Consider the following 12,254-nt stretch of genomic DNA (forward strand, 5'->3'; position numbering starts at 1 on the left):
TTTAGTGCAATTTGAACATGTGGGTTCTTGTTTCATCTTATTTGATCTTCGCCCTTTGATTTGTGATCCTCTTACTGGGGCAGTTCTCCCAATAAAACTCTTTTGATGATCAAGTAAGCACATTCAATCTAAAACTCTATAGAGTAATTAAATGCTCACATGAAGTTGTGTACCTTTACTGGACACAATGGGGTTTGTTTATAGCTTTAGTTGTTTCCATGCATGATCCTTCAATCAAGTGTACATGGCCTTCATATTCATGAATTAATAAGCAATTATTGATTTACCTCGTACGACCTAGATTCCATCATGAAATGTAAATGTAGTTATTCCCCTGTGAATAATATTTTTTGTTAATAAATGATCCTTTGATGTATTGACAATTATTGGGCTCACACTTTTTCCTTTAATAACAAGCCAGCCAATGTGCAATGGCTCGATTATGTTCCCATCGTCTACCCAATGCCACTTCAAATATAAACTGCATACTCATTTTGTTTCTCATTTATGTCTATTCCACCATTTAGTGCATCATCATTTTAACTTTAAGGCATGTATGTTCAAATATTCATTGTTCATTCCCGTGTCGAGCGTACAATTCTGGTCTAATGGGGTTTTATGATAGGCTCGATTTAGAAAATTTGAAATTTAAGGCCACATGGGGTCGATTGTGTTCGCCTCAATCCAATGCTTTCTTTCTCTCTCCTCTTTCCTTTGCAACTTTTCTCATAACTCAATTGCAGCAAAATTTTGTGAGGCCATAGATATGAATTTCATTATTAAAACCTCACTACTGCTTGATTTGGAGTCGCCACCATTCTTTTTAAAAAATATGTGTGAATTAGCATCCAAAATAATTTTTGGAAAAAATCGATTTTCATTATTATAACTTTCGTTTATGAAAAATGATTGGTCTACCTAAGATCTAAGTAAAAAGGTTTGATTAAAGAACGAGAAAGATGTTAGACACCTCATTCCCTCCGTCCTAAGATAGCTACCTTTGAAATTGGAGAATTATTCAGTATAAGACAAAATTGCATGGTATAAATGTATGTTAGGAGTAGCGAGTTGAATGAGTGGAAATGACCATTTGAGCAAGTGACTTAATGTTAATGTGAGACATATCCTATGAAGAATGATATCCACATGGAGTCTATACGTTTTCGATGAGTGTGAATATTGGTCTAGATTTTTAGAGAAATTCTCTTAGAACCATAACCTTAATGCATGAATGTTATGACTAGGAATTCAGTGATTCAACCCCTAAAATGGGGGATACAACTCTTCATTATTGTTATGCATTTGTGATAGTGTATAACACGATGCATGAGAAGTATAAGTGGGTTTAAAAGACTTGAATTCTCACATTTTCAACTGAGTCTAAGCCCAACCTACTGGGTATGAGAGAAGGTTTTCATTACATCCTAATGGATTTTTAAAACATAAAGTAAATATAGAAGGGAAGATGAAAGGGAATGCAAATGTTTTAAAATATAAACTATACCCTAAACCTACCTTATCCCTTGAAATTATTTTCTTTTGTTATTTATCGAGCTTTAACTTGAGTTTGAGTTTTAAATGAAATGGATTGAAGGTTGAATTCTATATGTAACGTAGGTTAGAAGAAGGTTTAGAGGGGATTGAGGATTTTTTAGTAGAGATTCGGGTTGAAATAAGGGCTTGAAGTGATCATGAGAGTTCTTATAGAAAATGAAACTTTTTTTATAGAGGTTTTGGAATACTTTTTGGGTAAAGTGGTCAAATCCTAGGGACTTTAAGAAATGACACGAGATTAACATTGAAAAATCTTTTGATTTTCAATCTTCTTGAGGACAAATGATAAAAATTAGCATGAGTTTCTATGATCAAGCCATTTGGCCAAGTCATGTGGGAAATGTCACATGACATGATCTTGGTGGTGTTTTGGTAGTTAGTGAAAAGAGAGTCTTGAGAAGCGATGAGAGGATGGTATATGAAAATATAGTGAGAGGCTCCCGTGCAATCTTCTCAAAAAGTTTGGGCAAATGGGAGTCAAAAAGTATATGAGGGGGAACCATGTGTAAAAAAGGTAGTGAGGGTAGAAACATATTTTTGAAATAAGCCAATGGAAGGGTGTCATGTGACAAGCCCATGTACTTGAAGCCTTTTATCTTTTTAGAGTCTGGAACTTCCCACAACTCTTGACATGTTCATCAATCCTAGACACTTTTTGAGAGGGTTAATTTTGGAATTTCCCAAGAAAGTTGACTCTCCAATGGACTTTGAGGGTTGGCCCACTAATAAGAAGCCTTTTTTTATGTTGGGGCTTATGGGTGATTGTCAAGTGTCATTTCTTGGGACCATGAGCTTTTAGGGTTTTGGCATATGTAATGGGCCTAGAATGAGTTGGGCAATTGGACTTAGATAATGGGTTTGGAACATGCAGTTGGAGATTTAAAAGGATTACTGTGTTGGAAGTTTGAATATAGATTAGGATTAGAAATGGGTTGAGTTTGGATTATAGGCTTTGGTGTGGGAGATGGAATGGGAATGGTTTTTTTTATTGAATGGGCATAAATTTGGGCAATGAGCTACTTTTTAGGTTTGGATAACATAAAGGAAAAAATGATGCATGTATGATGAGAATTTGACAAATAGCATTTGTTGGGAACCTATGGGCTAATTAGTGGCCTTTGAGCTTTTATTTAGAACCAAAATTAAGATTTTTGAAAGTTTGAGCTTTTTCGAGATTTTGAATGCCTCTTTCAAGTGGGTTCGTGCAAATTGGAGTGTCTGCAAAGACAACATGAAAAAATATCACACACCAAAATCACTTCATATTGAATATTTTGACATTTCGATCTTCAAACCCCAAACTAGCACCATATTCTAATTTTGAAAGAGAGAATGTTATAAATCACTGACATATAAGGGGGCGGTTCATGGGAGGTATGTAAAAACAATGATTTTTTAAAATATGGGTTAGAGGTTTTGGATTGAGCTGATTTTTTTGCGAGGATGGTCACTATGATGAGAAGACCATCCTCACAAAAAATCAGCTCAATCTAAAACTTTTAAATCCATCAAAAGTGATTTACAAATTATTGGCAAAAAATTGACAGTCCACATTCTAAATCACTTTTTATGGGATTAGAAGTTTCAGATTGGACTGATTATTTTTTTTTTTGGATGATCTTCTCGTCATAGAGATCATCCTCAAAAAAATCAGCTCAACCCGAAACTTCTAACCCATGTTTTGAAAATTTATTAATGTTACATTGTTTTTACATATGTCCATTGATCCGTTCCCAACATATAAAGTTAAAAGTCACAACTTTACTAATTTTGAAGTAAGCCACACTCACCACGTCACTCAATTCGGTTGAAAGATAATTTGCGAGGGATGTTGTTAACACTAGGCGGAAAAAAATGTTTAAAGAAAAGGTTTTGGATTGTGAAAAGCATGTTAAGGTCACTTTTTTAAACAACAGAAGGGAAAAATTCCAATATTAACGTCATAATTTTTTTCTTTCTAAAAATGTATTTTTCTAAAAAATGTAGCCCTCTATATAATTGGGTAATGAAATAGGATGAGTATAACAAACCTTAATATACATACCGAAATATAAAATGAGAACACATTCCACGTAGTTATTTTGTAAATCATCACTGGCCTTTTATTCTTCTTTGGAAAAAAAGTGTGTTTTCGTTTTTACCAAATAACCTAGATAGTTGGGTGACTTTAATTACTTAATGTATCTTAGGAAATGAATTAGTCATTCATTATAACTCCAAAATGTAAGAAAGAGAATGCCTTGTGCTTCATATAATTTTATGTAAGATAAATATGCAATCGACTTCTACATTTTTCTATTGAGACCAACCACTTGATGATCACAAGTAGACCGTTGCGCCCAATCATTAAAAATTTAATTTTTTATTGTAGCCCTCCACTTCTCTTTTCCATATGTCTCTCTCTCTCTCTCTCTCTCATTGTTTTATTTATTTTTTAAACAGGAAAAAAACAATTATATATTTTATTTTCTTGGGAAATGTAGGATTGTATTTTTTTTTTTTTTGGGAAGTGAAATCATCCTAATGGAGTGCAAAGGGTAAATTTTAAGTGAAGGGTTGCGACCGATTCTAGGTGATCTACAAGTAATCACCCCCTTTCATGGTTTTAAATATTGTTTGAGATGACTCAACACGATTTTAAATCTCATCAGTGATCGATTTAACTCATCCAATTCATCTCAGTATCGTCCAAAAACTGGAAAGATAGACAAGGCGTCTCAAATCTACAAAATCTCGTAAAAATAAATGAGTTGATTCAAATGATATTTTGAAAATCTCGGCTTTGAGTTAATAAAACTCATCTGAGTGAATCAAAATTTTGTATATTTTAATGATTTTTATTTTATTTTATAATTTAGACATTTACAATCTTAATAAAATATGATTTTATAATAGAATATCTTCAATCATATAAAAAATAATATATATATAAGGCTAACATCCAATACTTCATGGGGGGTTAGCATTATCTAACATTTTTTTTCCAATAATACCCCTTTTATTTTGTCTTTTAGTGAAAAAGACATGGATGTATTGGTCTTTTACACAATAAATATTTGTTTACATAATAAATGTTATGAGCATTTAATAATTTTGAATTAAATATAATTTTTTTTGTAGTAAATGCTTTAACAATCAATGTCAACATAATAAATGCATTTATTAATGGCATAATAAATGTAATAAATGCATTTTTGTGTAAAAGATCAACATGACTTTATTTTTTCACTAAAAGACAAAATGAGGAGGGTATTGTTGGAAAAAATAAGTGTTAGGCAAGACTATTGTCCCCGTAATGTCTTGGACGTTAGCCTTCATTTTTCTATATAGAGATTGATAATTATAAATTGAGTTAAATGGTTTATATTGTCCGAGACGAGTTGAATTGTCCAAGACAACTCAGTCTCATCCATGGATGAGATGAGACATCAAACCAAGATTTGAAACCAAGCTCCATTTTCTATTACATGTAAAGAAAATTTCGAAATGGCGAATATTCTTAAAGATTTCAATAGTTAATCTCTATCCAAATGATCCCTAGGACACCCGTGTTTTTCATCCGGGTAGTGCTATTGGCACCAACCATATACTTTCTCGACGCCTACTTAAGTGGAATCTTTTAAAAATAGGTAAATTACTCATACACTCTTATCATATTACTCTTTGGCCAACCATCTTCTCCATCTATTCCACCACCCTAACCATCTCACCATCTTCTTTACCCATTATCTCATCTTCTCCACCATCCACCTCTCTCTCTCTCTTTCTCTCTCTTCTTCTTCTTCTTCTTTACATTTAGAAAAGTTTGAATGGCAATTTTCTCATTCAACGAGGATTTTCTCATTCTTTGGTCTTACATTTTTTATTTTAATTTTTTATCTTAATACCTCAAAAATCAATCGAGCCTAGGACATTCATATGATAAAATGTCTATATGAAATTTCCAATTTGGTATACCATTACCGAATCATTATTGCATAATGAACTAGAAATTTACACGAGAAAATTTTGTTCAGTAGATACTTATCAATATACCATAAGTATCTACCAAACTTAACTTTCTCGTGTAAATTTTTGAGTTTGACATGTCAATACATATTGAATTGGTTTTGTAATATTGAGTTGGAATCCACTGAATCAACTACAATAAGTTCGATTTTGAATTTACTAGAGTTTGTTTGGTGACTTGAAAATTTTAGTAAGTGGGTATAGTAAAGAATAAAGTGGGTGTAAAAAATATTATGAAAAAATTTGATGGGTGAAATAAGTAAGTGGGCATGGAGAGAGTACATGCTGGGCGCCACTAGCACGACTCTTTTCATCCTCCCATCTTAACGGTAGGTTCAAAGAGTCGTGATCCAAAAATGGTGTCCCGTTCCAATAACATCGGACTGCGTGCATGACTTGGTTAAGAGCCAAAGCCCAAATTTATAAGTGTACTTACATGGCTCATTTTTGTTGGAGTTAAAACACATCCGGCTGCGTTCACGGCTTGGTTAGGAGCCCCAGGTGTTTTAAAATCCAACAAAAATGTGCCACGTAGACACATTTTTTCCCTTATCATAGGAACGGGACATCGCATTGGATCCTGAGTAATGTTCGAAAAGGAAGACTTTCGTTTATAACCTTTTCGCGGTGGTCACTGATAAGTGATAATAAGCGATAAGGATAGATTTCCAAAAACCAACCCAGCACTGCAGAAGAAAGGAACAACAATGAACGTAGAAGAAGAAGTGGAGCGACTCAAAGAAGAAATTAAGCGACTCGGACAGATCCAACAAGATGGTTCTTACAAGGTACCTACATTTCTGATTTCCCCAAAAAATAAACTTAAATCGAACCTCCTTTATGCTTCTATGTGGTAAATTCATGTCTAATTTGTCCTTCAAAATTGTGTTTATTGTATTAGATCTGTTTATCAATTATTAATTTCTTGACAATTTTCATTTAATTTCGAAATTTGGATTTCCCAGCTTTCGCGATCGAACAGTAATAATTAACTTTTATGTAAAATTGAATCCAGATCTGGATTAATTAGATGAAGCTGAAGCTCGGTTTGAACTATTTTTAATAGATTTGCTTTAATTAATCAAGATTCATTCCAATTTCCTTCAGAATTATCTATTGTTGACTTCTAATTATGTTCTGTGCGGTGCACTTTTAATTTCTAAAATCCGCAGCCAAGTAGCCAACACCTCAATCATCTGACAAAAAAGGGGATCGATCGTAGACGGCAAAATTTATGCTTGAAAAACGTAAATTGATTTGCGGAAGGTGTAATCCTGTTGTTGCTGTTCTTGATTTACCTTTGGAGAGGATGATGAACCAAATTAGGAAGTTATCTATAAAGCTCAGAGTTTAATATCATCAATTATGATATTTCAATGTAGTGGTTTTGACCAAAGCACTGTGAGAATGCTTGGAAATTTATAATGTAGAATGGAAATCACTGGGATCGTCTTAAAATAATTAAGAGGAGGAAGATTCTAGTTCTGAAATTCCAAAATGATAGGATAGTCATTACTTAATTTTATTTCTTTTAGATCTGTATGTCGTTATCATCATCGAAGACTTATTCCAAGGTTTGGGATTGGATGGATGGATGAAATTTGGTCTTGGGTTCAAATCTATATAGAGCCATGAGTGAAATTGAAATGGATAATCAAGATTCATGTTTGGGAGTGATGGATATATTTTTACACTGGACCCGAGGCAACCCTCCTTTATTTGGGGCTTTGGGCTTGGGATCGACAATGTAGTGTAAAAGGGAAAATAGCTAAGAGTTTCTCAAAGATTTGCAAGTGGTTTGAATTTATAGATTGTTAGCTTTTTGTTGCAAGTTTTAACACTAGACAGTTGATTTAATGAGCTTATGTGTTCCAATCTTGCCGTCTATGGATTAATTCAAAGTTCCAAGCATGATCTATGATACTACTAGATAAAACCACTGAATTAATTGTTTCGGGTCAGATAATGTTAAATCGTTCAAAGTTATTTCAAATAAAATTTATAAAGTATAGCAAAAAAGTGACTTGAACTCAACACCTCTCTTTTAAAGAGAGAGGCTTTGACCACTACACCCAACTGTTGTTGGTTGGTGAAAGATAACTTGAAAAATATAAAAAAAACAACTTGCAAAGTAATATATCATTCAAATTTTAACGGATATAGGGATGGATCCTTATCCGTCTTGGATCCAATTTGGGTCAAGGGACATCAACCCATATCCGACCCAAATTTTAATTCGGATATACTTAAAGGAACCAAACCATTTAAATTCGGATTCAGATCACTCGGATTTCGGATAAAATCCGTCCCATTCTAATCACTAGCATTATGTGCGGGGGGATTAGTTACGTAGATGATTGGCAAACCATTTCTTCCTGTTTCATGTTGTTATCCAACCTCACGTTCAAGACGAGATTTTGACTTGTGTAAGCTTAAACATAAGATTTACTTTGAATGGTTTCCCAAGTTCAGTCCTTTTTTGAGTTTCCAACCATTTTATTGAAGCTCAGTCTTCTTATGTGGAAGCTGGAAACTCTCGATTAAAATAGTTGTCATAGCTGACACTTCACCATACCAATAAATAACTCAAATTCTTGATCTTAATTCTTGATTCTTTAATAAAGAAAAATTAAGTGAAATTGTTATTGCGTAATCTTTGAAGGTAGGATTAAATTTGTCTATAGGTTCAAAACAATGAGATATTCATGAGCATCAATCTGCAGTCTAGTGTTGGAAATAATATTGTTTGGATATAAATGTCATAATTAGCTTAGAATTCTCTAACGCTTAGACACATTTCATCTGAAAAGCCCCCTCTGTTGCTGAGGTGCAGGATAGTGATGCCAGATTTTACTCCATGTCAGTGCAATATATGTCATATTTTGCATACTACCTTCGTGCAGCATATTTTAATTTTGTTTTATATTTTGAAGGTCACGTTCGGTGTGCTCTTCAATGATGATAGGTGTGCTAACATATTTGAAGCATTGGTTGGGACTCTCAGAGCAGCAAAGAAGCGAAAGTTTGTAACGTATGACGGCGAATTATTACTGCAGGGAGTACATGACAATGTTGAAATAATCCTAAAGCCCTCACCTGCAGTGGTGACTGCTCCAGCTGTTTAAAAATGAATTAAAAGAAGATTGTTGTCTTGCTTATTTTGCAGACCTTATTTGGATGAAGTGATGATTGATAAATATTATGTGTGGATTGAAGGACCAAATGTATTGTCATTAATATTCAGTACTTGTTTTCTCTTATTTCTTTCTCATTGTTTATGATAGTGACCCTTCAGTATCATGGTTTTTAAACTCGGTATCGCGTCTCGTCTCGTTCAGCTCCGATATCGAGTTGTCTCGGACGAGTTTTCCGATACGTTTGAGACGTCTCACGAGATAACTCGAAAATTTGTACATAAGATGTAAAACTCGGTCAAAAAAATCACTTTGTGAGTTGGTCTCGTTCAGCTCTGATACCGAGTTAACTCGGGTGATACGTCTCGGTCTCGGACGAGTTTAAAAACCATGTTCAGTATTGGGAGTGCCCCAAAAAGTGTTGATAGAAAGCCATCACCAAGATCTTTATATAAATACAAAATTATGATTTACAATTTTCTAAAATGCATTTAGAAACTTGAATTTTTAAAACTGACATGAAGTATTCAAAAACTGATAATAGTTATTTTACTTATCTATTTACGATTTTTTAATAAATTATTTTATTTATTTGTCTAAAATATCTATTATTATTTTTATTATTTATAGGAGATTGCTTTTATTCTTCTGGTGCAAAGTTTGTAAAGAGTTTAAGGAAATAATTTGCCTTCACAGGTTTATTGTAAATGTTGGATTCCATTTGTAAGGTGGGATTGTGCTCGATGTGTGTGGGGTGGTGCCTTTGTTCTTTTACTCTTAAATAAGGTTTGTAGTTGATAAGTCTTATTAAATCTTTTACAAGCCAAACATGAGACCCAAATAGTGAAAAAAAAAAGGGTTAACATTGTTGAGAGCATCCTCTTTTCACTGAGTGCTCAAGTGCATCCACATTCTTACTTAACAAGTGCTTGTACATCTTTGATTCACTCCATGAGCCTACTTGAAAGATTGAGGCACGATGATGTCTAGAATAGTCCAAATGCAACTCATTGTCTTCGGGACTTTGTCGGGTCAATGAAGCAAACTAAGGAAGACCCTTCCAAAGGCAAGGTAAAATGCCTTATCCTTCAGACACAAGAAACATCCGTTACACATGCTAGAAAAGGAGAGGAACACCTAGAGCATGCCTTGCATACATGGTTTGAAATCTCATTCGAGTCATCTCGGTATCGTCCACCAACGAGAGGGGTTGACAAGTTGTCTCAAAGGTGTATATGGTTTATTTGGATGTCTAGCCCGAGATGACTTTGTTTCGATCATGGACAAGACGTCAAAACAAATTTAAAAACCATGCTTGTGTATGTGCCATCTATCCATCCATAACTTCAGTGCTGCTTGAGATCCCCAAAGAACTTAATATTTGTTAGTTTGTAAGCGAAGCACTATTATATGGTCTACTGGTGCACGAAGTGAAAAGTAAGTGAGGGACAGCATTCCAATGCAAATCCTAGGTAAACTGCTTTGAAAACCAATTTCAATTGAATTATTCTACATATGGTTTCAAATATAGGTTTGATGGCTTGCCTTGTTCATGGACGAAATTGAGTTGTCTCAGATGAGTTACAATTATTTGTTAATATATATTTACACGCAAATAATTATAAGTTTACATGATCATATTTTATTTAGATAATAAATATTTAAAATAATTTTTTTAAATTATTCTAATCTAAATATATGAAATTTTAATTGACTCATTTGAGTTTTATTGACTTATCCAAGATTTCCAAAATATTTCCCAAGTCATCTTGGTTGTCAAATGAGACATGAGCGTCTCATCCATGCATGATACCTAATTGTTGATTTTAAAAACCTTAGAAATTGAACTGGAATCAATGAATAGTTGGATAGAGTATGCCAAGTTAAGGTGCCCAATGCCCCTGGTTAAATCACCTCAAAATCTTAGAATTTGTATTTTAAGATATATAAAATAGAATTGCATTTCTCTTCAATCTTAACATAATAGTTGTAAAATTTCAAACCTCGAGGGCTGGCTCAATGGCAATTTTGGATCTAACAAGCGGTGAGAGTCTGTAAGTTGTGAGTTCGATAGCAGACACTCACTTATCTGGTGCGTGTGATGTGTGGGTGTTGCCTTGCTCTGGCTCTGAGCTTTTTCAATCCTCCTAGTCTGACGTAAGTTCAAACACCTCCATTATAAAAATAAATAAATAAATAAAATTGCAAACCTTCAAAGTAAGATAGGATTTTTTTAAGGAGAGTTATTGAAAATTGAAATATAGCTTAAGAAGGCAAGGGATGCCTTGAAGAAAAGAAAGATTAATAGAGACTTCATTAAAAAGTATGACAAAATAAGAGCGATGTGTCATGCATTACGGAGGGTTTGGGTTTGTTCTTTACAGAAGCCATCTTTAGCTTTAGAAGTTGTATTTTAAAAGAAGTAGAAGTTCAAAGCCTGAAAAACTACATCCAGTAAAAGCTTGTTCGTTACAAAAGCACATAAATCAGAAATTGATGATCGTTTGACAGTTTCTTATTGCTGGATTTTAGTAAAATGACAAGAATACCCTTAATGTTGATAATGCACCCAAAATACACAAAAAAAATGAACAGAATACCTTAATAAATATATAATTAGCCTATATATATAATAAATTTATATGAAAATTTTATAAAAATAATTATTTTCAATTTAAATAAATTTAGAAATTGTATAATTTTATCGAAATTTCGATAACATCTATTTTTAAAAATGGACATTTGGAAATTTTTTGATAAAAAAAATATTTGCATAATACATAATCCAACATCCACATAACGTCCCATATATATTAACATTCAAATAAACACATAATACGTATATCAACATGTTTTAAACCATTTCATTATAATTAAAGGAGAAATGCGGAGAAATGCTACTACTAACATTGTAATCAAAATCAAAATGAATACTATAAGTAAGATATTTAATCTTATCAATGAATATCAAATATTCTTTTCCTTCTCCAAGTCATGCATAAGTTTTTTAATTATTGCATTATAGACACGCTCATCTACTTCATCTACCAATAAAAATGCACCATTGTATTTCTGAAAATAAATAGTCAATCTATTAATGAATTTTTTTATAAGAAAACTTAAATTGTATTAACTTAGATCCAACTAATTTACCTGTTATAATATACATATATAAAATACTCTCCCATTGTTTTTCTTCGTATGAGCAGTAAATTGTTGCATCATTAGGCCACAAGAACAACAAAGAGGAAAATATTGTATCATAAATACTACAAACACGTTATATTTTATCAAATAAAAAGTGTTGTAATGTTATCCAAAAAGAGAAATATAATTTTCATTAAAAACAAATAAAAAAGTAACATGAAATCGACGATATACAGGATCATCATTATTATCATGTTCAGGTACACCTCCTTCATCTTCTATAATTTGATCTTCTTCGAAACGTATGGATTTTTCATCTACAATTGCATATTTTTTTATGAAGTTATGGAGTGTCATGTAAGTCAATATAATATCTCGTTATGTTTTTAATATATAGTGTGTCATTTACTT

General features: G+C 32.8%; 1 protein-coding gene across 1 annotated transcript; it reads left to right on the forward strand.

The window, feature by feature from the left end:
- The first annotated feature begins 6,157 nt into the window (after nucleotides 1-6,157).
- On the forward strand, nucleotides 6,158-8,822 carry LOC147407215 (costars family protein). Its single transcript, XM_086435661.1, has 2 exons — nucleotides 6,158-6,350; nucleotides 8,496-8,822. Exons 1-2 carry the CDS (start codon nucleotides 6,270-6,272, stop codon nucleotides 8,685-8,687), a joined length of 273 nt encoding a protein of 90 aa, XP_086291787.1. The 5' UTR covers nucleotides 6,158-6,269; the 3' UTR covers nucleotides 8,688-8,822.
- Nucleotides 8,823-12,254: the final 3,432 nt, after the last annotated feature.

This window comes from Akebia trifoliata, chromosome 3 (genome assembly GCF_017979445.1).
Source record: "Akebia trifoliata isolate Shusen 1 chromosome 3, ASM1797944v1, whole genome shotgun sequence".
NCBI classification, from domain to species: domain Eukaryota; kingdom Viridiplantae; phylum Streptophyta; class Magnoliopsida; order Ranunculales; family Lardizabalaceae; genus Akebia; species Akebia trifoliata.

What these genes read in the sequence shown, in the direction of transcription:
- LOC147407215 (XM_086435661.1), top strand. Translation starts at nt 6,270, where the DNA reads ATGAACGTAGAAGAAGAAGTGGAGCGACTCAAAGAAGAAATTAAGCGA. An exon ending in AACAAGATGGTTCTTACAAG is followed by an intron (nt 6,351 to 8,495) that starts GTACCTACATTT and finishes TATATTTTGAAG; the next exon opens with GTCACGTTCGGTGTGCTCTT.